Source organism: Oncorhynchus keta, chromosome 12 (genome assembly GCF_023373465.1).
Source record: "Oncorhynchus keta strain PuntledgeMale-10-30-2019 chromosome 12, Oket_V2, whole genome shotgun sequence".
Lineage (NCBI taxonomy): Eukaryota > Metazoa > Chordata > Actinopteri > Salmoniformes > Salmonidae > Oncorhynchus > Oncorhynchus keta.
In genome coordinates, this window is record NC_068432.1 from 33,501,312 (window position 1) to 33,526,692 (window position 25,381).

General features: G+C 41.5%; 1 protein-coding gene across 1 annotated transcript; it reads left to right on the forward strand.

Moving 5' to 3' along the window:
- The first annotated feature begins 15,877 nt into the window (after positions 1-15,877).
- On the forward strand, positions 15,878-24,064 carry LOC118375831 (prolactin-releasing peptide receptor-like). Its single transcript, XM_035762451.2, has 3 exons — positions 15,878-16,027; positions 21,310-21,818; positions 22,000-24,064. Exons 2-3 carry the CDS (start codon positions 21,367-21,369, stop codon positions 22,634-22,636), a joined length of 1,089 nt encoding a protein of 362 aa, XP_035618344.1. The 5' UTR covers positions 15,878-16,027; positions 21,310-21,366; the 3' UTR covers positions 22,637-24,064.
- Positions 24,065-25,381: the final 1,317 nt, after the last annotated feature.

Below are 25,381 nucleotides of genomic sequence, written 5' to 3' on the forward strand. Positions count from 1 at the left end.
TTCTACTGTGTTATTGACTTGTTAATTGTTTACTCCATGTGTTGTCTGCTCACACTGCTATGCTTTATCTTGGCCAGGTCACAGTTGCAAATGAGAACTTATTCTCAACTAGCCTACCTGGTTAAATAAAGGTGAAATATTTAAAAAAATATATATATATCAAATCAAATTTGATTTGTCACATGCGCCGAATACAACTTATTGTGAAATGCTTACTTTCAAGCCCTTAACTAACAATTCAGTTCAAGAAATACAGTTAAGAAAATATTTACTAATTGAACTAAAGTAAAAAATAAAATAAAAAGTAACACAATAAAATAACAATAACGAGGCTATGTACAGGGGGTACCGGTACCGAGTGAATGTGCAGGGGTACAGGTTAGTCAACTTAATTTGTACACGTAGGTAGGGGTAACGTGACTATGCATAGATAATAAACAGCAAGTATCAGTGTAAAAACAAAGCATCTGCTTCCTCTGATGACTTCTGTATTGAGCGAGTCACTGGTACGTCCTGCTTTAGTTTTTGCTTGTCAGCAGGAATCAGGAGGATAGAATTATGGTCAGATTTTCCAAATGGAGGGCGAGGAAGTGATTTGTATGCGTTTCTGGGTGTGGAGTAAAGGTGGTCTAGAGTTTCCTTTGGTTGCACATGTGACATGCTGGTAGAAAGGAGGTAAAACGGATTTAAGTTTGCCTGGATTAAAGTCCCAGCCACTAGGAGCGCCGCTTCTGGATGAGCATTTTCGTGTTTGCTTATGGCCTTATCCAGCTCGTTAAGTGTGGTCTTAGTGCCAGCATTGGTTTGTGGTGGTAAATAGATGGCTAAGAATAATATAGATGAGAACTCTCTTGGTAGATAGTGTGGTCTACAGTTTATCATGAGGTTCGAGCAATACCACAAAACTTCTTTATTATTAGACATTGCGCACCAGCTGTTTTACCAGACGTAGCTGCTCTATCCTGCTGATGCATGCAGTCAGCTCTTTATTATCTGTTGCGTCGCCATGATTCGGTAAACTTAAGATATAACAGTTTTTAATGTCCCATTGGTAGGATAGTCTTAATCATAGATCATCCAGTTTTTCCCCCAATGATTGCACGTTGGCCAATAGAACGGATGGTAGTGGTGGTTTACCCACGCGCCTACGAATTCCCACAAGGCACCCCAACTTTTCTTCACGCGAATGACAGGGATTTGGGCCTGGTCTCGGGAAAGCAGTATATCCATCGAGGCGGACTTATTAAAGAAAAAATCTTGGTCCAGTTCGAGGTGACTAATCGCTGTTCTGATGTCCAGAAGCTATTTTCGGTCACAAGAGACAGTAGCAGCAACATTATGTACAATTTAAGTTACTAACAATGCAAAAAAACTAACAAAATACCACAGTTGGTTAGGAGCGCGTAAAACGGCAGCCATCCCTTCCGGTGCCATTGTATTGACCCCACTCATATCACCCAGCTCCTCCGCACACTCCACAAGCTTCCAGTCGAAGCTTGCATCCACTACAAGACCATGGTACTTGCCTACGGACCAGCAAGAAGAACTACCTACCTTCAGGCTATGCTCAAACCCTACACCCCAACCTGAGCACTCCATTTTGCCAACTCTGGTATCTTTACCTCTACGGGAGGGCAGCTCCCGCTCAGCCCAGGCCAAGCTCTTCTCTGTCCTGGCATCCCAATCGGTGAACCAGCTTCCCCCTGCGTCCTTACCCATCAAAACATCTGAAACACTACCTCTTTAAAGAGTATCTTAAAGAATCCCACAGCACATCTAAGTGTTGTGTTAGAGTTTTATAGTGAATGGACTATTAGAGACCTGAACTGTACATATTGTGTTATGCAAGACCTTGATCAGAGGTGAATCTACTGAATCTAGTCTCTTTATAGGACAGCCCATTCCCAATAGGATCTACTGAAATCCTTGGGGATAGATGTAGATAGATGTCTGCCTGCGTTGCCTGTTTGGGAATAATAAGTAGTTGCACTTCCAACGAATGGCCTCTCTCTCTTTTTCTCTCTCAAGCACAGTGGAGAGGGACAATGATATGTGGGCATAATAAAGGCCATATGGCAATTATGAAATACTGAATGAGTAATAAAGCCAATCACATGTCTCCAATATCATTTTGAGATGTAATCTATTTAACTAAAAAAGCAACAAATTGTGTTTGATAACCAGACAGACCAGAGAGACGTGCTGCTCATCAACACTTTGATCACAGCTGAGAGAGAAAGAGAGAGAGAGAGAGAGAGAGAGAGAGAGAGAGAGAGAGAGAGAGAGAGAGAGAGAGAGAGAGAGAGAGAGAGAGATATCCTTGAATGCATTTCATGCCAATAATGGGAGTCATAAAGCATTTAATTTTGATTTGGAGGTAGGTAGGGTTGACACCTACATCCCTGGGAATCCTAATTGGGAATTCCCCTTTGCCCTCAGAACAGCCTCAATTCGTTGGGGAATGGACTCAACAAGGTATTGAAAGCATTTCACAGGGACGCTGGCCCATGTTGACTCCAATGCTTTCCACAGTTGGGTCAAGTTGGCTGGATGTCCTTTGGGGGGTGGACCCTTCTTGATTACACACAGGAAACTGCTGAGCGTGAAAAACCCAGCAGCGTTTCAGTTCTTGAGACAAACTGGTGTGCCTGGCACCTACTACCATACCCCGTTCAAAGGCAGTTAAATCTTATGTCTTGACATTCACCCTCTGAATGGAACACAAACACATTCCATGAGTCAATTGTCTCAAGGCTAAAAAATCATTCTTAAACCTGTCTCCTCCTCTTCATCTACAATGATTGAAGTGGATTTAACAAGTGACGTCAATAAGGGATCATAGCTTTCACCTGGTCTGGGTGTTGAAGAACTCTTAACCTCGGGCTAGTGAAATTGAACTCAGCTTTCCAAAAAATGTGATTAACCACAGTAAATTCATGATTTAACAAGGGGGGGTGGCAATTACTTTGTCACATAAGGTTTTGGATAGCTTTTTCCCCTTAATAAATAAAATGATCACTTAAAAACTGCATTTTGTGTTTACTTGGATTGTCTTTCTGTAATATGGAAATTTGTTTGATGATCTGAAACATTTAAGCGTGACAAATGTGCAAAAAAATAAGAAATCAGGAAGGGTGCAAATACTTTTTCACAGCACTGTATTTAGAACTCTCACACCCCAACCATTCCACCAGTCATCTGATAGTATAAAATCAATCATGAGATAAATATACAGAAATAATCAATTGTCATACACATTCTAACATCCTTCACATAGAGGACATTGTTACATTCACTCACAACTGGCCGCTGTCCCAACTGCATTGGATAGATAAACACATATACAATGCAATTTACGTTGCATTTAGTAGTCCAACAGCACAAGGAACTAATAAATGTTTGAACACATTCTTTTTGGCCATGGGCATTCTGAAGCGCTGGCCAGAAGGAAGCCTCTCTAACTGAAGGTGTAGAAGGTGGGAGGGGTCGCCAATGACAGTTAGTGCTTTCTTTTTGGTTGCCTTGTGGAACAGCCTGCTCAAATATGCCTGTGGCTGACAAATTACTTTGCTAGTATGTGTTTACTATTCTGGTAAGTTTGTTTTACTGAACAATACAACACATAGTCTCATAAATAGTAACAAATTATAGAGCTGCATTTCTGGATGTATTGGTCTGTTGGATAAGAGTTAAGAAAGTTCAAATACATTTTATTTGTCATATTCACCAAATACAACAAGTGTAGACTTTACCGTGAAATGCTTACTTAGGATCCCTACCCAAAAATGCAGATTTAAAAATGTGCAAAATAAAATTTGGAAATAGTAACACAAGAAAATAACAATACCGAGGCTATATACAAGGAGTACCAGTACAGAGTCAATGTGCAGGGGTACGAGGTAGTTTATGTAATTGAGGTAATATGTACATGTTAACACATTCAATTGTATGTCAACTCTCCATAAGAAAATAGGCAGACACACTATATACAAAGGTATGTGGACACCCGTTCAAATTAGTTGATTCGGCAATATCGGCCACACCCGTTCAGCCACACCCAGGTGTATCAAATCGAGCACACAGCCATGCAATCTCAGTAGACAAACATTGGCAGTAGAATGGCCTTACTGAAAAGCTTAGTGACTTTCAACGTGGCACCGTCATAGGATGCCACCTTTCCAACAACTCAGATCGTCAAATTTCTGTGCTGCTATTGTGACGCGGAAATGTCTAGGAGCAACAACAGCTCAGCCACGAAGTGGTAGGCAGCACAAGCTCACAGAATGGGACCGCTGAAGCGAGTAGCAAGTAAAAATAATAATAATAATAATAATAATAATAATCTGTCCTCGGTTCCAACACTCAGGAGGAATAATGGTCTGGGCTGTTTTTCATGGTTCGGGCTAGGCCCCTTAGTTCCAGTGACGGGAAATCTTAACACTATAGCAATAGCTATAACAATGACATGCTAAACTACTCTGTCCTTCCAACTTCTATGCCCTTTCCTGTTGCAGCATTGCAATTACACTTTTTATTTGAACATTTATTTAACTAGGCAAGTCAGTTAAGAACAAATTCTTATTTACAGTGACGGTCTACTCAGGCCAAACACGGACAAAGCTGGGCCAATTGTGAGGACTTCCAATCACAGCCAAATGTGATTCAGCCTGGATTCAAACCAGGGACTGTAGTGATGCCTCTTGCACTGACAGGCAGTGCCTTAAACTGCTGCGCCACTCGGGAGCCCTCATGCACAAAGCGAGGTCCATACAGAAATGGTTTGTCAAGATCGATGTGGAAGAACTTGACTGGCCTGCACAGAGCCCTGATCTCAAGCAGGTCCCAGCAGCAATGTCCCAAGATCAAGCGGAAAGCCTTCCCAGAACAGTGGAGGCTGTTATTTGTTATGTAGTGTATGTTGGCTGGTGCCGAGGGGTACTTCCATGCATAAAGCAGTATGCTGCATTTGCCTAATGTAGCTGTCACCCTGTCTCTGAGTTGGAGGAAGGAGTAGAGGTATGGGGAAATGGGGGCAAGTGGAAAATGCCTCTCTCTCAATGCATAAACACTGGAGATTTGATCATGTCACACAGACAGCAAAATGAACAGGCACACTTGAAATCCATGCTGTGGCAATGACAATATAAAATTAGAGTGTACTTCTCAAAGAACAAGGAGATGCCAGCTGGAAATATAATTAGGCCTACCTTTCACACAACACAAAGTGTGGCAGCTTAAAAGTACAGATCCATTAGTTACATATGTTTAAACAGTCAAGTTAGCCGTCTCTTTTAGTATGATTCAATTATCAATCTACGTTGTTATATGACATGAAAACAGATGCAGAGAGTATGTTCTTCTAATGGACATGGGCAGAGATGCTTTGGGTGATAAGATGTGTTGATTTTTGAAGTAATGAATGCATTTACAAATTGAGCCCCTGGTTACATGGGGTGGATAGCATTCACCACAGTGATCAGGCTGCTCTTATTATCCAATCCACTGGTTCCTGATTCAGAGAGGAACCACTACCAGTTTTCTCAGAACAGAACCATTGGAATAGCTTTCCTTCTTTATTTTACAGAGCTATCCACACAGTATTCTTGGAAACCATTCAAACTGTGTGTTTGTGAACTGGGTTGCTTTTTTTTAATCACTGATGGTTCTCAGAATATAGGCTTTCTCTGAATACACCATGACTAACAGGTGTTCTACACAAATATAATTATTTAAGTCCTATTCTACTACCTCAGGCTCCTGTCAACTACACCTGCTACGGTTAGTAAAAGCTTTGCTTTCAACTCGTCATTATTTGACTCTTTCTTACTGATGCATCCTCTGGTTATACTGGGGAAAGGGTCATTATTACACCATAGAAATGATTACACACCGCCAATGAGTAGGCTAGCATTTCCCATATGGTTCTAAGACAACATGGGTATTGATGGACAGAGTGGGCTGTGAGAAAACCATTAGCACCTCACAGAGGTTAGCCATGGCTCAATAATACCTTCAAGGTAGAGAGATGAATGTGATCAATTGATTCAAAGGAGATGGCCTCCTGTGGAGTTTTACCTTGCAACCTGAAATGACCTGTTTATGGCTTTGTAACAACCCAATAGTTAAGCAGCACTCAAATAGGTACCCATGAAAACATAAAACGTGTTCAAGAGAAATGGAAACGGCATTACATATACTTTTCATACTGACCGGATTCTTAATTGTACAAAGGTATCAAATAAGGTAAAAACCTGCCCAAGCCTAACCAAGCCAAGGAATCAGGAAGTATTTGCCTGTTCTGTTCCATTCTCCTTTTCTGGTGTTTATGGAAGAGGTATTAATGCTCAGCATGTTCTTCAAACATGGTGTTGGTTGGAGAGGTCTGAATAGACACAGATAACTAGAAAACTCCTCTCTAGCCAAAGGGCAATGTAACGTCACAGCCTGACCTTTGGTCATCCATATTTAATCCTCCAAAAGATCCCAGTGCATCTGTCCAGGCGATTTTTATTCACTTCACAGACCAGCAGAGCAGACCAGTGCAGACTTAAACAGGTATGCTTGTTTCGCAGGGTAAAATTCATGAATATGCAAGTGCAGGATGTTGCCTTCTAAACTCTATTAGCACTAAACCCCATCCCATCTTTAGACTGACAATAGGTGAGCCAGGATTGGCTTGCCATAGAACATTTGATCAAATGCACCTTTATTCATGTGACTTAGGACTCTACTCGATCCACATCGCAGAAGTTCAGCTTTATAGCGTGATTGAAATTTAAAGGCAATGTTCCTGCTTTATCGGAGACTGCATTCACAGTAAAAACTGCATATATCAGCTAAATCCAAAATTACCAGGGGCGCAACTTTCACTGGAGATGAGGGACACATGCCCCCACTGCCCCACTTTCTGAAATGGCATTTTTGCCCCCCCCATTTTTGTCATTGCACTATGATACAAAACTCGGATCCGGTGTGCTTTAGGATCATGTGGATGCCTCAGAGTGGTCAGGTAGGCTGTTGTCCAGTTTGAGCTGGCTGGATTTAGGACCTCACAGACATCACAGAGCGTACGGACAGGCTGTGTGAAGGCAAAGCTTCTGAAAGGCTGGCGTATAGGACCAGCACAGGAGAGACCAGCAGCATACCACCCTGCATCCCACTGCTGGCTTGCTTCTGAAACTAAGCAGGGTTGGTCCTGGTCAATCCCTGGATGGGAGAGCAGATGGTGTTGGAGTGCCAGTAGAGTGGAAGATGGCACCGGAAGAAATGGCAGCAGTTTTACAGGCACCCAACCAATTGTGCTATTATGTGCTTTTATTCACGTTATTTGTAACTTATTTTGTACATAATGTTTCTGCAACCATATCTTACGGCAAAAAAAGAGCTTCTGGATATCAGGACAGCGATCACTCACCTCGGATTAGACTAAGATTTTTTCTACATCAAGACATTCTTCAAACACCCCACAGAGCCGACATCCTCTTTATTTGCAAGAGGAAGCGACACAGGTACAGAGGACAAAGAGCCAGATGCCTGGTCAGGACCCGGAGAAGGCGAGTGGGAAAGTTGCCATTACCGTCAATCCTACTCACCAACGTGCATTCATTGGACAATAAATTAGACGAGGTTCGATCACGAATATCCTACCAACGGGACATCAAAAACTGTAATATCCAATTGTTCACGGAATCGTGGCTGAATGACAACATGGATATTCAGCTAGCGGGACATACACTGCACCGGCAAGATTGAACAGCACACTCCGGTAAGACGAGGGGGGGAGGTCTGTGCATATTTGTAAACAACAGCTGGTGCACGAAATCTAAGGAAGTCTATAGATTTTACTCGCCTGAAGTAGAGAACATTGTGATAAATTGCAGGCCACAACACTTGCCAAGAGAGTCTTCAGCTATACTTTTCGTAGCTGTTTATTTACCACCACAGACAGATGCTGGCACTAAGACCGCACTCAGTCAGCTGTATAAAGAAATAAGCAAACAGGAAACCACTCAACCAGAGGCAGCGCTCCTAGTGGCCGGAGACTTTAATGCAGGGAAACTTAAATCAGTTCTACCAAATTTCTATCAACGTGTTAAATGTGTAACCAGAGGGGGAACAATTCTAGATCACCGGCACTTTACACACAGAGGCGCGTACAAAGCTCTCCCTCGCTCTCCATTTGGTAAATCTGACCAAAACTCTATCCTCCTGATTCCTGCTTACAAGCAAAAATTAAAGCAGAAAGCACCAGTGACTATAAAAAAGCGGTCAGATGAAGCAGATGCTAAACTACAGGACTGTTTTGCTATCACAGACTGGAACATGTTCCGGGATTCTTCCGATGGTATTGAGGAGTACACCAAATCAGTCACTTTATCAATAAGTGCATCGAGGACATCATCCCCACAGTGACTGTACGTACATACCCCAGCCAGAGGCCATGGATTACAGGCAACATTCGCAATGAGCTGAAGCGTAGAGCTGACGCTTTCAAGGTGCGGAACTCTAACCCGGAAGCTTAAAAGAAATCCTGCTATGCCCTGCAACGAACCATCAAAGAGGCAAAGCGTCAATACAGGGCTAAGATTGAATCATACTACACCGGCTCTGACACTCGTATTATGTGGCAGGGCTTGCAAACTATTACAGACTACAAAGGGAAGCACAGCCGCGAGCTGCCCAGTGACACGAGCCTACCAGACGAGCAAAATCACTTATATGCTCGCTTCGAGGGAAGCAACACTGAGGCATACATGAGAGCATCAGCTGTTTTGGATGACTGTGTGATCACACTCTCCGTAGCAAACGTGAGTAAGACCTTTAAACAGGTCAACATACACAAGGCTGCGGGGCCAGACGAATTACCAGGACGTGTGCTCCGGGCATGTGTTGAACAACTGGCAGGTGTCTTCATAGACATTTTCAACATGTCCCTGATTGAGTCTGTAATACCAACATCTTTCAAACAGACCACTATAGTCCCTGTGCCCAAGAACACAATGACAACCGCCCAAACAGATCCACAGATGATGCAATCTCTATTGCACTCCACACTGCCCTTTCCCACCTGGACAAAAGGAACACTTATGTGAGAATGCTATTCATTGACTAAAGCTCAGCATTCAACACCATAGTACCCCCATAAAACTCATCACTAAGCTAAGGATCCTGGGACTAAACACCTCCCTCTGCAACTGGATCCTGGACTTCCTGACGGGCCACACCCAGGTGGTGAGGGTAGGTAGCAACACATCTGCCACGCTGATCCTCAACACTGGAGCTCCACAGGGGTGTGTGCTCAGTCCCTTCCTGTACTCCCCGTTCACCCACGACTGCATGGCCAAGCACGACTCCAACACCATCATTAAGTTTGCAGACGACACAACAGCCTGATTACCGACAACGACGAGACAACCTATCCCTCAACATAACCAAGACAAAGGAGATTATTGTGGACTACAGGAAAAGGAGGACCGAGCACGCCCCCATTCTCCTGGACTGGGCTGTAGTGGAGCAGGTTGAGAGCTTCAAGTTCCTTGGTGTCCACATCTACAACAAACTAGAATGGCCCAAACACACCAAGACAGTCGTGAAGACAAAGCCTATTCCCCCTCAGGAAACTGAAAAAATTTGACATGGGTCCTGAGATCCTCAAAAGGTTCTACAGCTGCAACATTGAGAGCATCACTGCCTGGTATGGCAATTGCTCGGCCTCTGACCGCAAGGCACTACAGAGGGTAGTGCGTACGGCCCAGTACATCACTGGGGCTAAGCTGCCTGCCAACCAGGATCTCTACACCAAGCGGTGTCAGAGGAAGGCCCTAAAAATTGTCAAAGACCCAAGCCACCCCATTCATAGACTGTTCTCTCAACTACCGCATGGCAAGCGGTACCGGAGTGCCAAGTATAGGACAAAAAGGCTTCTCAACAGTTTTTACCACCAGCCATAAGACTCCTGAACAGATTTTCAAATGGCTACCAGGACTATTTGTTTTGTGTGCCTCCTCCCAACCCCTCTTTTACGCTGCTGCTACTCTCTGTTAATCATATATGCACAGTCACTTTAACTATATATTAATGTACATACTACCTCAATTTGGCCGACCAACCAGTGCTCCTGCACATTGGCTAACCGGGCAATCTGCATTGTGTCCCACCATCCACCAACCCCTTTTTTACGCTACTGCTACTCTCTGTTCATCATATATGCATAGTCACTTTAACCATATCTACATGTACATACTACCTCAATCACCCTGACTAACCGGTGTCTGTATGTAGCCTCTCTACTTTTATAGCCTTGCTACTGTATATAGCCTGTCTTTTTACTGTTGTTTTATTTCTTTATTTACCCATTGTGCAGCTTTTTGCACTATTGGTTAGATCATGTAAGTAAGCATTTCACTGTAAGGTCTACTACCCCTGTTGTATTCGGCGCACGTGACAAATAAACTTTGATTTGAGTAGTAGGCACTCTTTCCTCTGGTCTAAAAAAAACATCCCAATCCCCCCAGGGCAGTGATTGGGGACATTTTCCTGTGTAGGGTGCTGTCTTTCAGATGGAATGTTAAACAGTTGTCCTGATTCTCTGTGGTCACTAAAGATCCAATGGCACTTATCGTAGGGGTGTTAACCCTGGTGAGCTGGCTAAATTCTCAATCTGGCCTTCATACCATCTTGGCCACCCAATTGGCTCCCTCTCACCTGTAAATATTCCCCATGTTGTTGCTGTAAATGAGAATGTGTTCTCAGTCAACTTACCTGGTAAAATAAGGGTTAAATATAAAAAGATGAACAGAGGCAGCTGCTGTCTGTCTTGTGCTTTCTCGCAGAGTTGTAAAAGCAAGCAGAGCAGAAACTGGCTACTCTTTAGTTGACTGACAAGGTAACTGCTGTTTGACAGAAGAAAATACGATTTATTCCCAGTGTCGAGCTAGTAGTGTAACTAACATTTTACGTTAGCTAATGTTTCATCCCCTCTTGACTGAAGTGAATGAGCTACTAGAAGCTAGTTAGCTAGCAGCTACTACAGCCAGTTCAGCTCCAGCTAGCCTCTAGCTTTCTGTCAGGTAGCAGTATTTAATAGCTGTTGTGTGTAGCCTTTGTTTTGTCCCGTTTCAACATAAGTACATTTGATGATGTACCATTGTACCATTAGCTAGCAGAGCTAGCCAAAAGTTGTCTAACATTAGCTAGCGAGCTAGCTCACTAACTTTAGCTATTATTTTTGCATCAATCACACTAGACCTGAATCAATGATAAAACAAGCGGCCAAACAATTGAATACCAATATTCTGACATTTTTTCAGTGCAGTGTGTATTTTTTAGTTAGTATAGCAATATAACATCATTGATCTTTTAGTTTCGCTAACTAATTCCCTACTTTTTACACTGACACAGTAAAAACAGCTGTAAAGGCTTCACTGTCATGGTACACAGTCACTACACAGCACTATGCGCATCATGTCTAGCAGGATCAAATGTTGACAGGTGTCCCTGCAGGGTCAGACAGCCAAGGAAGACGAGTTTACAGAGCTCAGGTGAATTTTGCAGTATATTAAAGTAATCAGTGAATTGATACAGTATTATGCATTCAGAAATGTGATTATTCTGCTTCTGTAACACTTGTCGTCTGGGGAAGGAGAGGAGGACCAAGGTGCAGCGTGGTAAGTGTTCATATTATTGAATTAAATATGCAACACTAGACAAAACAACAAACACGACAAACAAACAGTCCTGATAGGTGAAACAAAAACACTAAACAGGAAACAACCACCCACAAAACACAATGGAAAACAGGCTACCTAAATATGGTTCTCAATCAGGGACAACGATTGACAGCTGCCTCTGATTGAGAACTATACCAGGCCAAACACAGAAATAGAAAATCATAGACAAACTAACATAGACAACCCACCCAACTCACGCCCTGACCATACTAAAACAAAAGACAAAACAAGGGAACTAAGGTCAGAACGTGACAGCTGGAGGTGTAAAACACAAAAGGGGACATATGTGCATATGTAATGGTCTTGTGAAGGCTGGCTGAATTCTGCCAAAGAGTATGTTCTCCCATCTCAGCATGTCTACAGATTATCCCTTGTCCCTGTTTTTGTTTGCTTAAAAATGTTGATACTGGAGACTGTAATCTATCATTTATAGTGGCTAAGAAATGCATTGTCATTAATTGGAAGGTTGGTTATCCTCCCGCAGTGGATGGAAGAAATGTCAAGTTGAGTATCACTAGACTTTAATTATTACAAGATTAAGGGTATACTGAGCAACTTTCATACGGTCTGGATGCCTTATATGGAATACAGTATTGAAAACATGCCCTGTATTGAAAACATGCCCACGTCAGGAGAGATAACTATTTAGGCAATCCCTATCTGCTGGGCTGCTCAGTCGTGGCCCTGGGGGTCTGCTGTATTGTTGGTTGTCACTCTGGCCTTTGGCCTAACACATCTGAAAACAATCATGAATGTTTTACTAAGATCCTAAAGCTGAGTGGGGTGACTTGGGATGGGGCGCTGCAGGGCTGTAGACCCCTAGGGACAGGACGGGTTGACCAGCTATATTGTGTGCAGGTAAAAAGAGCTCTACAATAGTATTAGGCCTATGATATGAAATACAGTTGAAGTCTGAAGTTTACATACACCTTAGCCATTTAAACTCTGTTTTTCACAATTCCTGACATTTAATGCTCGTAAAAATTCCCTGCCTTAGGTCAGTAAGGATCACCACTTTATTTTAAGAACGTGAAATGTCAGAATAATAGTAGAGAGAATAATTTATTTCAGCTTTTTATTTATTTCATCACATTCACAGTGGGTCAGAAGTTTACATACACAACATTAGTATTTGGTAGCATTGCCGTTAAATTGTCAAACGTTTTGGGTAGCACATTGGCCCATTCCTCGTGACAGAGCTCGCGTAACTGAGTCAGGCTTTTTCAGTTCTGCCCACAAATTTGCCATAGGATTGAGGTCAGGGCTTTGTGATGGTCAATCCAAAACCTTGACTTTGTTGTCCTTAAGCCATTTTGCCACAACTTTGCAAGTATGCATCATTGTCCATTTGGAAGACCCATTTGCGACCAAGCTTTAACTTCCTGACTGATGTCTTGAGATGTTGCTTCAATAAATCCACATAATTGTCGTGCCTCATGATGCCATCTATTTTGTGAAGTGCACCAGTCCCTCCTGCAGCAAAGCACCCCCACAACATGAACTGTGCTTCAAGGTTGGGATGGTGTTCTTTGGCTTGCAAGCCTCCTCCTTTATCCTCCAAACATAACGATGGTCATTATGGCCAAACAGTTCTATTTCTGTTTCATCAGACCAGAGGACATTTCTCCAAAAAGTATGATCTTTGTCCCCATGTGCAGATGCAAACCGTAATCTGGCTTTTTTATGGCAGTTTTGGAGCAGTGGTTCTTCCTTGCTGAGCGGCCTTTCAGGTTATGTCGATATAGGACCTGTTTTACTGTGGATATAGATACTTTTGTACCCTTTTCCTCCAGCATCTTCACAAGATCATTTGCTGTTGTTCTGGGATATATTTGCACTTTTTGCACCAAAGTTCGTTCATCTCTAGGAGACAGAACGCGTCTCCTTCCTGAGTGGTATGACGGCTGCGTGGTCCCATAGTGTTCCTACTTGCGTACTATTGTTTGTACAGATGAACATGGTACCTTCAGGCGTTTGAAATTGCTCCCAAGGATGAACCAGACTTGTGGAGGTCCCACCATTTCTTTGGAGGTCTTGGCTGATTTCTTTTGATTTTCACATGATGTCAAGCAAAGAGGCCCTGAGTTTGAAGGTAGGCCTTGAAATACATCCACAGGTGCACCCCCAATTGACTCAAATGATGTCAATTAGCCTATCGGAAGCTTCTAAAGCCCTGACATCATTTTATGGAATTTTCCAAGCTGTTTAAAGGCACAGTCAAATTAGTGTACGTAAACTTCTGACCCATTGGAATTGTGATACAGTGAATTATATGTGAAATAATCTGTTTGTAAACAATTGTTGGAAAACTTACTTGTGTCATAAACAAAGTAGATGTCTTAACCGACTTGCCAAAACTATAGTTTGTTAACAAGAATCTCGTGGAGTGGTTGAAAAACAAGTTTTTATGACTCCAACCTAAGTGTATGTAAACTTCCAACTTCAACTGTATATGCATGGTGTACTGTTTTTGTGTGTTAATGTGTAGGTGAATATGTGTTTTTATAAAACTTTTGTTTTCCAAACCATTCCTTGAGACATATAAGAACGTTTTGTGGGGGAGAGCGTTGATTTATTGACTAGACTAGTGGGGGATGGGCATGCAGGCGGCTCGGGCTGGTTTGGCGGTCTGGCTGAAATTTGATATAGAGGATGTCTTAATTAATAAAGACAATCAACAGTCTTTGTACTTTTTTGTAAGAGCTGGTCATTTGTTAGGGCATTGATTAAAGGTGCAACACAGTAGTGATTATTTAATTATCATTGATCTAGTTCAGTCTTATTACTCACTTAAACAGATTTAACAATGATCTCTTATCTTGATAACTGGACATTTTTGCTTACTTTGTTGTTCTAAATAGAGACAGCTAGAAGGGCCATGGGTCATATTAGATTGTGTAGAAATGTAGGAAAGGAGCTTTATATGCCACCAAAAATGGGAGGACCCCCAGACAACCCCACCAAGTTATGCTGCCCCCCACACTTCTAAAACCAAAGTTGCACCCCTGGAAATTACCTTTCGATTTCTAACACTTGAGCTTTACAGATTTAATAGAGCCCTTAGTTTTGAGGCACATTGTGTATATATCTATATTCAAAGGTGTCCCTTCTTCCACTTGAGCATTGCAGAAAAAGCTTGGATTTGCCAGGAGCATTCTCCAACCAACTGAACAATTGGAACAACAGCCTCATCACTGTGCACACTGAGGACTGACAGAAGAGGACCATGTGGTGTCTGTAAGTAATGGACTTGAACAGATACATCTTGACCAATAAATTTGTTTCCTCAAAACACACCCTGCAGGGTCTGTAAAACAATTGCTGAATCTCAGCCACAAAAAAGGGAATCCTGGTAATGCCAGGATTCCTTTTTTGTGGCCGAGATTCAGCAATTGTTTTAAAGATGGGGTTAATTTTGTGAGAACTTTGTAATGAGCTTCCCGAGTTTAACATCATCAGCAGGTAGCCGAGTCTGCAACTGTGGAGTTAAGTCGCATTTAAGTTCTTAGTCGGTACTAGGAAACTGAAATGTCCAAGTGTTTAACTGGTAATAGTTATTCACGTACCGCGTTCAAGTTAGCAAGTCGAATATTTCTAAGTTTCCTAGTTTCGACGAGCACGTGAACGCGGCATTACATCAACATCCAACGCATCATCATCATATCACGCATACATAGGCCAACACAAAATATAATAAAGTGCACGGTGCCGTGGACGGTGCTCAAATGGGGTTTAGGTTTGTATTTTACCCAAAACCATCAAACAACAATCTGAATGGTTCCGTAGAAATGTTTGCTCAAAGGCATGATTACAATGAGCATGTTGAATATTTTTATTGTATTGCCGACGGCTCTGCGCCTGGCTTATTGAATATAAATTGCCGTCAGGGAAAGTTGTGCAGATGATTTCAGGCAACTGATATTAGTATTATATAGCCTATGGGCAGCCAATTACAGGTAGGCCTACTAAAACTATAATAAAATGTATAATCGAGTCTGACTCTGGAGAAAATAAAATCTCCACCACGAACTTGGAGATAAACCGCCCGTCTCTCTCTCTCTCTCTCTCTCTCTCTCTCTCTCTCTTGCGCTCTCTCTCGCTTCATATCAGCAACAGTATACTCTACACTTTTCAGGATATGAGTGTGTCGAGAGCGCACTTGACGAACGTTCGCAGTCTTTCAAGGAGTTCACTTCACCTTTTGCTCACTGCACTTGAAGTACCACGTCTTTGATCAAATATATCTGTTTCTTTCATTTGTGAAGAATTGCAGCTTTCGTTTTTACTTCATTAGCAAGGTAAGACTTAGGTTGAGTTCAGTTATTATTTACTATTATTATCATTATTATCTTTACTATAATCAGGGTTTGATCAAGTGTTTTCCCACACTGATTTGTTGGTGATATAATCAGAATATTAGGCTACTGTTGTTGTGGTTATTATTAACAGGCTACTTTGCAGCTGTATAGTAAGTTGTTGTAGTAATAGGAGTATAACAATCCTACAACTACAATCTGTTTGACATGTTTATTAGAACAAGATCCCACATTGAATACATGTCTAAACCTTCATTTCCTTCATCCTACAGTTCTCCATTTAGCAAATCTGAAAAAATATCCCAGGAGACAATCAATCTGAATTTAATTAAAATGACTAACAGGCTAACCTCATTAAACCTTACTTTATTTGAACATTGTAATAATATTTTGGGGTACATATCTATTGAATGCAGGTTTTAAACATTGCAGATTTGTTCTGAAGATATCTGTATCTTCAGCATAAAGACTCATATACATCTTTCATCCAAGTCAAATTGTCTGTGTTGTCTTGGACAATGGGTGTAATGCTTCTGACTGACTGTCTGCATTCTCTACTCCTCCAATCACTGATCTATCCAGTCAGCCGCAATCCTCACCATAAACTAGTTTATATTGAGTGTGACTGACTCTGCATATCCAAACTACTGAATGATATGTGGAGATTTACATCATATAATATTAAAGGTATTTATTACAACACTCATTATTTTATTTTATTAACCAGAGGTACTTGTACATCAAATTGATGGTCATGCAGGCATGTCAGCAATCTGAACTATCAGCAATTACATTAAAGTCCAAAGGCACTAAGTTAATAAGGTTTACATGTGGTGGTAAGCTTGCATGGGATGGGATAGTTCAGATATTAATTGGATCCACTGCTCTATGTACAGCATCAGACAAAAGTTTGGACACACCTACTCATTTTAAACAGGACAATGACCCAACACACCTCCAGGCTGTGTAAGGGCTATTTGACCAAGAAGAAGAGTGATGGAGTGCTGCATATGTGGGAACTCCTTCAAGACCGTTGAAAAACATTCCAGGTGGAGCTGATTGACAGACTGCCAAGAGTGTGCAATGCTGTCATCAAGGCAAAGGGTGGCTACTTTGAAGAATCTCAAATATAAACTATATATTGTTTAACACTTTTTTGGTGCTACATGATTCCATATGTGTTATTTCATAGTTTTGATTTCTTCTCTATTAATTAATAACCCTTGAATGAGTAGGTGTGCCCAAACTGATACTGTATATTTGATGTCTTAAAACCCTGACCATTTCAAGCTGGGGGAGGGATTACAGCTGTTTGAGTGGCCAGGCATGCACTTATACAGGGCCAGCCCTGGGCATAGGCGACATGAGGTTGCTTAGGCTAGGGGGCCCCTGACCAAAAAATATAATAAATACGTGTAGGAAATCAGTCGGGGTCTCAACTTACTGTTAGGATAGTGTTAGGATAGTGTAATACACAAAGTGTGGTTGTGAATCAGCAGTTTTCCTCTAATGTAAGTCATTGACAGTCACTCAAATAGCCCATGTCAGCTAACATTTTTAAAATCTAAACTGACCAAAATTACTGACCGGGCACATGTCCAGGGGCCCCGACTTCTAGGGGGTCCCCATTGATAGTGTTAGTCACTCTTACTCAGATATTATATTAACATGGCATGTGTAGAATTTCATGAAATATGCTGTAAAACTGAAGTTTTTTCTTTCCGCCCTGAGACAAAATTAGTAGAATTCCATGAAATATGTTGTAAAATTGTTAAATGTTATCTATGCCCCATGGCAAAATTTGTAGAATTTCAGGAAATGTGCGTTAAAACAAATGTATACTAATAATACTTATCTCTATGCCGTCAAGAGGGGTCTTCTAAAATGTTTTGCCGGCGAGGTGGGGGGCCCCCAACCAAATCTCTCGTAGGGCCCCCAAAAGGCTAGGGCCAGCCCTGCATTTATACTATGAAATATCAGTTTCATGGAAAGTTCTATACATTTCACAAGAGCTACCTCTCCTCAAAACTTGTTTCCCTAAAGCTATTTAAATATGGTACAGCTGCCATGGGAATGGATTCATGATATTCTTTTTTTCAAGTCGTTTAGTAAATGAAAGGAAAATTTATGAAGGGGTTTAGAATATTTTCTCATTAATCACTACAGAATGAATCTACTTTAATTAGCATACTGTAGAAAGCCTACAAACATGTGTTTTGATTGATTAATTTTATGTCCATATTGATGGATCTATTGGTTGTGTCTGTGTTCTCAGGGGTCATCTGAAAACTTGGCTTTTGGCCCATGGTCACTGTAATAGTTTGGAGAAAACCACAACAATTAAACTCAACCATTAAACCAAATGTCACACTCGTATCCAATCACAGTTAGTGGTGTGACGATTATGAAATTTAGGGTAATGACTAAGTGTGATGCAAATGTTGACAGTTCTAATCATAATTGTAATATTAAAAATATATATTTTGCTTGAAATGCATCATAATGCATCCTTATAAATTAGCTACGATATACCTAATGTCTACAATGAGTAGTTTCTCCTCCCAACGGGTAGGCCGTCATTGTAAATAAAATACAATTCTTAATGACTTGCCTAGTTAAATAAAGGTTAAATAAAAAATGCTGTAAAATGATTACCAACATTACTCACTTCATGTCAACAACAAACAAATGTTATTGAATATATTATATCTACTTAAAAATAAAGTTTAACCGCCCCCTAAAATACATTTATTAAGACTATTATGGCAGGTTTTCTTTTCTCAGAATAATCTAGAGGCGAAAGAAACGCACACCTATTTAGGCGAGGTGCTGGCTAGCGGAGTGGAACACTTCAAAAAATAAAGGAGAGTTCAATAAAGTTCATGTTTTTTTCCCATAATTGTCGGTTACACGATTATAGGATAATAGTGCCAACTCTAATCATGGTGATACTTTCTTTTAAGGGGGTCTGTCAGGCATCTTTGAGAAATCCATAAAGCTTGTTGTCTTGCCTAGGACTTTATTTTGTCATTTAATCTCCTTTCTAATGATTTCAAAATGTGACTGTCCTTCCTTTACCAATACCTTCAGTACTGTATGTGTTATTTCAGAAAATTATTATTTCATGAATTATTTTGTTGTATGAAAGCCTTCAAAAAATAGTAAAAGCTTTGACATTTTCTTATAAAATGTCCATTACCACAAGTAATTATTGAAATTATTGTTTCAACTTTGTTGATGGGCTTCATTGCGGTCCTCAACCAATCATGCTGCATGCATGATTAGTTTTCATGCAGAATAGAAGACATTTAAGGAAAAGAAGGAAAGGAGAAAGCCATATATTTATATTGTTCTGCTTATGCTGCTCCAGATATTACCACAAGCCTGTTCTCCCCAATTAGGATGCCACCAACCTCATGTGCACTGAACAAAAATATAAACGCAACATGCAACAATTTCAAAGATTTTACTGAGTTGCAGTTCATGTAAGGAAATTAGTCAATTGACATGAATTCATTAGGCCTTAATCTATGGATTTCACATAACTGGGAATACAGATATGCATCTGTTGGTCACAGATACCTTTAAAAAAGGTAGGGGCGTTGATCAGAAAACCCATCAGTTTCTGGTGTGACCACCATTTTCCTCATGCAGCGCGACACATCTCCTTCACATAGAGTTGATCAGGCTGTTGATTGTGGCCTGTGGAAGGCTGTCCCACTCCTCTTCAATGACTGAACACGCAGTCGTACATGTTGATCCTCAATGGGTGACATGTCTGGTGAGTATGCAGGCCACAGAAGAACTGGGACATTTTCAGCTTCCAGGAATAGTGTACATGTCCTTGCAACATAAAGCTGTATATTATCATGCTGAAACATGAGGTGATGGCAGCGGATGAATGGCATCTGTGGCATTGTGTTGTGCGACAAAACTGCATATTAGAGTGGCCTTTTATTGTCCCCAGCACAAGATGCACGTGTAATGATCATGCTGTTTAATCAGCTTCTTCATATGCCTCACCTGTCAAGTGGATGGATTATCTTGATCAATAAGAAATGCTCACTAACAGGGATGTAAACAAATTTGTGCACAAAATTTGAGAAATAAGCTTTTTGTGCTTATGGCAAATTTGTGGGATCGTTTACTTCAGTAGAAAGTCAGTATGAGGTTTAGGCTCAGGCAAGAATGAAAGGTCGGCGGGTGCGTGGGAGTGAAAATATCTATAGAGTTAAAAAAGTACTCTCACTCAAAACCGTGAAGAGGATTAACCCAAGGAGTCCGAGATGCAAAAATAATATCATTAATTTAATACATGCTCGAAAGAATACACGCGTGAAAGTGCAAGGGGCTATATACTGTAACAAATAAAAAGGAAGGAGCATACTTTTTGGGCTTATGCCTTCATCAGTGCTGTACAAACAAATGAAGAAGACGCGTACTTCAGAAGACACACATGATGTGTGTAACAGGTGCAACAGGTGCAAACAGATAGTTAATTAGAGACTGGTGAATCGGGAGTCAATGCATATTAACAAGGAATATATAGAACAGTATCAAAATTGGACAATTCAAATGTCACATATAATTGGAAAGAGACAACAGTCTGGGCTACATAGCAATATCAGAAGCAATAGATATGAAATACTGGGGGAGACTGCTGGTGCGTGTAGACAACACTACTGGAAACATACACGGTCCAATTCCTCATTAAGCCCTTTGGGGTGTAGAGTTTTTAAGTAGAAGATCCATCGCGCTTCCCACTGGAATAGGCGCTCATCCGTATTGCGGCTTGACCAAACATGGTCAATGGCACCGAACTTAAGATCAGTCACAGCATGATTAGGCCCTTGAAAATGTCTGGCCACTGGTGATTTTAGGTAATTTCTTCGGATAGTAATGCATTGCTCATTGATGCGTAACTGTAGTTGTCTGAGCGCATGGACAAGACAGTAGATACACTACATTGTTAGATCGACATGTAATTAATCTATTGATGGTGTATTCTTTATTTGTGACGAAAGATCTGAAGGTGTGGCACTTTTTAATACCTGTACAGGCCGCACAATCCTTTATTTCAGCTCATGAAACCTGGGACCAACACTTAACATGTTGCCTATACATTTTTGTTCAGTGTACAATAATTTAGGATCTACATCATTCTCTTGTTTGAATGTCATTGTTTTCCAGTTATGAGCATTTTATTCTCATTGTTTGTCACTAAAACTTCCCCAACCCCTGTGCTTTGCCTCTTCCATGGTAAGCTGCTAAGTGGCTGGTACCCAGGGCTCCCTACTGCTGTGTAGTTAATCGGTTACAGTATGGAAGGCAGTGGTACTGGATGGACTGGAGGTCTGCTGCCCTCTGTAGGTGATGAGGCAACTAAGGAGCACTCAGTCTTTGAAGTGGCTGTCCAGAACGGCTTGGCCAACCACAGCTCCCTGTTTGCAGACGTGGTTCTGGTGCAGAGCTTCAAGCTGCTCATCATTCCATGCTACGCCCTGGTGGTGGTGGTGGGTGTGTTGGGGAACTACTTGCTGCTCTACGTCATCTGCCGCACCCGCAAGATGCACAATGTCTCCAACTTCTTCATCGGGAATCTGGCCTTCTCAGACATGCTGATGTGTGTGACCTGTGTACCATTCACCCTGGCCTATGCCTTCAACCCCCGTGGCTGGGTGTTTGGAAGGTTTATGTGCTACCTGGTGTTCCTGATCCAGCCAGTCACAGTTTACGTGTCTGTCTTCACCCTCACCGCCATTGCTGTCGACAGGTGGGTGGGTCCCTCTGTCTTGAGATAACAAAAAGCCCATCGGTTTTGACTGGATAGTTTCAAATGAACTGAAATACCAAAAAGTATGTAAAATAATAAAATTGTAATTATTGATCTTTATGAAAATGTTTTTCAAAGCAATGAATAAATCAATATTACTGTCCCTCTGTGTCCCTGCCAGGTACTATGCCACTGTGCATCCTCTGAAGAAGCGCACCTCGGTGGCCACCTGTGCCTATGTGCTGTCAGGGATCTGGCTGCTGTCCTGTGGTTTGGTGGCTCCAGCTGTGGCCCACACCTACCACGTGGAATTCAGAGAGGAGGGCCTCACCATCTGTGAGGAGTTCTGGCTGGGGCAGGAGAAGGAGAGGCTAGCCTACGCCTACAGCACCTTGCTGGTTACCTACGTCCTGCCACTCTCTGCCGTCTGTGTCTCCTACCTCTGCATCTCTGTCAAGCTGAGGAACTGTGTGGCACCGGGACATCGGACCCGGGACCAGGCAGAGGCACAGCGAGCCCGGAAGCGGAAGATCTTCCGTCTGGTTGCGCTGGTTGTGGCGGCCTTTGGGGTGTGCTGGCTGCCCATTCACGTGTTCAACGTACTGCGTGACATCGACATCCGCCTCATCAACAAGCGCCACTTCCTGCTCATCCAACTAATGTGCCATCTGTGTGCCATGAGCTCATCCTGTTGTAATCCCTTCCTGTACGCCTGGCTGCACGACCGTTTCCGCGCCGAACTGAGGAAGATGTTCACCTGCCACCGCCGCATCGGCATCCCTGCCAACCACTGTGCCACAGCCAGCGTGGCCCTGTGACTGTGCATGGACAAGGAGAGAGAAGAGACAGAAGATCTCTGATACCAGTGTAAACATGTTTTAGATCCAATTTTCTGATTATTTGCTATTGACCTAATGTGGATATGACAAGAGTTAATTGTGAATTACAGCTGATAACAGAGATATTAGGTGGTTCCCTAGTAATTTTCGATGAACAAATCAATTGAACATGCATGAGGTGATTGCCTGGAAAGAATGAATGAAGTGATTGAATGCCAATAATATGAAGGTAACACAAGAGAGAAAAAAGCAAGAGAAAGAATAAAGGGAGAGGGAAGGAGAGGGAGAAAGAGGAGGCGAGGTGACAGGACCACCAAACAAATGCTATTCTGAAGGCCATTATGCACAGCCACAGTCAATGTTTAACACCAGGAAACATCAGCAAGCAGGAGATTCATCTGCCAAAAATTAGAGGTTTGGTGGATAATTTCAAGGCAGCTAAGCACTGTTCACACAATAGTTGCTTGTACATACGCGATATCCCCCATAACTCCAGGTGGACAGTTGTCTGCTGAGGTTAGAGGGTAGTAGTTGTCCCACCTAGCTATCTTAAGATTAATGCACTAACTGTAGGTTGCTCTGGATGAGAGCGTCTGCAAAATGACTAAAATGTCAATGTAAATAGTCAATGCAGGTTTGGTCCCCAGATTGATGTTTGGCAGTGGATGACATGCTTAATGACATGAATACAGATATAATCTCAGTCTCCACTCTGTGAATAAACATGCTTAATAAAACAGTAGGTGGTGTTTGTTCCCCCATGGTTACATCCCTATTTTTATTGCAGTCTTATCAGTCTGTTACTCATCTTTGTCTCTGGGGAACGTACACCGCTTCTGACAATAGTCATTTAGAATTGTTTGCTACCCGAGTGGCGCAGCGTTCTAAGGCACTGCATCGCGGTATTGCGGCATCACTACTGCCAGGGTTATATCCCAGGCTGTGTCACAATCGGTCGTGACCGAGAGTCCCATAGGACTGCGTACAATTAGCCAAGCGTTGTCCGGGTTAGGGGAGGTTTTGGACGGACGGACGGGGGGACGTATGACTCGATCTTTGACTCCCCCTAGCCCGTTGTGGAGTTGCATATCACGAAATTAGGGAGAAAAAGGGTAAAAAATTGAAAAAACTTGAATGTAATTAGGTGTTTGTTAGGCATTTGCTGAGGTCATGCTTCCCACTTCATGCTTGCATTAATGACTGCATTATAGTTTAACTGAGGTGTTGATTCTTATTGGTTTTTTAGATCAACCACAAAAAACCTTCACACTTTCAATACATTTAGTGAAATGTCATGGGGCCTAATAAATGGCCTTCTGTGGTTTGTGTCATGCCATATAAAATGTTTGTCCTTAAGTGATTGCATGCAATTATGTGTAAAATTCTGAATAAACAAACACTGAGAATTGGCCAATTGCTGATTGAAAAAAAAGCTAATAAGCTTAATGTATTACAGATGGCAAATGTCTTAAATCATTAAAAACTTAATTAAATCAAATTACAGCACAGAACAATATTTACACAGGTTTGATTCATATACACTTATTAGGCTATATCACTTAAATGCAATGTTAGTTTTTAGGCATAGTTTGTAGACGTAAATACCATAATGAATAGACTGAGAAGGAGTAAATGGAATATTTAGAGGCAAGACTGCAGTTAAGTAGAGAACAACTAAAATGCACTAATCCAAGAACAAGTAAACAAAAAACTAATATTTTATTTCAACAAGTCAACAGTGATCTGTATGACTGTCCACAAATTCCATCTGAGGTTGCTGTGGTCACGTATGGTTGCCATGGTCACATATTAGGGATTTTATATTCTGTTAATGTGTTAGGCCTATGCGGTAACAATCCTCACACCACCCAATAGCATCCAAATAAATCCATAGAGAGCAACAAACACACTTGAGAACAATGTGGATTCAGCAACAATGACTTTGAGGCTGCGTTTACACAGGAAATCCAATTCTGATCATTTTTCACTCATAGGTCTTTTAATCAATCAGATCAGCTATGAAAAAGTTCTGATGTGAAAAGATCTGATGTGATTGGTCAAAAGACCAAATAGTGGGAAAAATATCAGAATTGGTCTGCCTGTAGTGAGCAGCCTATAGAGAGCTGAAATCTAGATGACAAACACACAACTTCTGTAAAAACTATACCCCCCAAAAAAAAAAGATGTATATATACAGTGGGGCATAAATGTATTTAGTCAGCCACCAAATGTGCAAGTTCTCCCACTTAAAAAGATGAGAGAGGCCTGTAATGTTCATCATAGGTCCACTTCAACTATGACAGACAAAATGAGGGAAAAAAATTCCAGAAAATCACATTGTAGGATTTTTTATGAATTTATTTGCAAATTATGGTGGAAAATAAGTATTTAGTAACCCTAAGGTTGGCAGTACAAATCTGTTGTTCTGCCCCTGAACAAGGCAGTTAACCCACTGTTCCGAGGCCGTCATTGAAAATAATAATTTATTCTTAACTGACTTGCCTAGTTAAATAAAGGTAAAATAAATCTGCAACCTTTCTAAGCTGGGGGAGAGGGTTCTACTAAGCTATATGGAATTGTTTTAAGAAAGTCATACCAGGGATCATTTAGCTATTTGATTTTGAACTTTAAGACACCTTGAAGTGTAAAATAAATAAATACAAATTATGAATAAAAAATTATTGTATGCCTTACTCCTATTAGCCCATACAAATGCATTAAATA

What these genes read in the sequence shown, in the direction of transcription:
- LOC118375831 (XM_035762451.2), top strand. Translation starts at nt 21,367, where the DNA reads ATGGAAGGCAGTGGTACTGGATGGACTGGAGGTCTGCTGCCCTCTGTA. An exon ending in ACCGCCATTGCTGTCGACAG is followed by an intron (nt 21,819 to 21,999) that starts GTGGGTGGGTCC and finishes TGTCCCTGCCAG; the next exon opens with GTACTATGCCACTGTGCATC.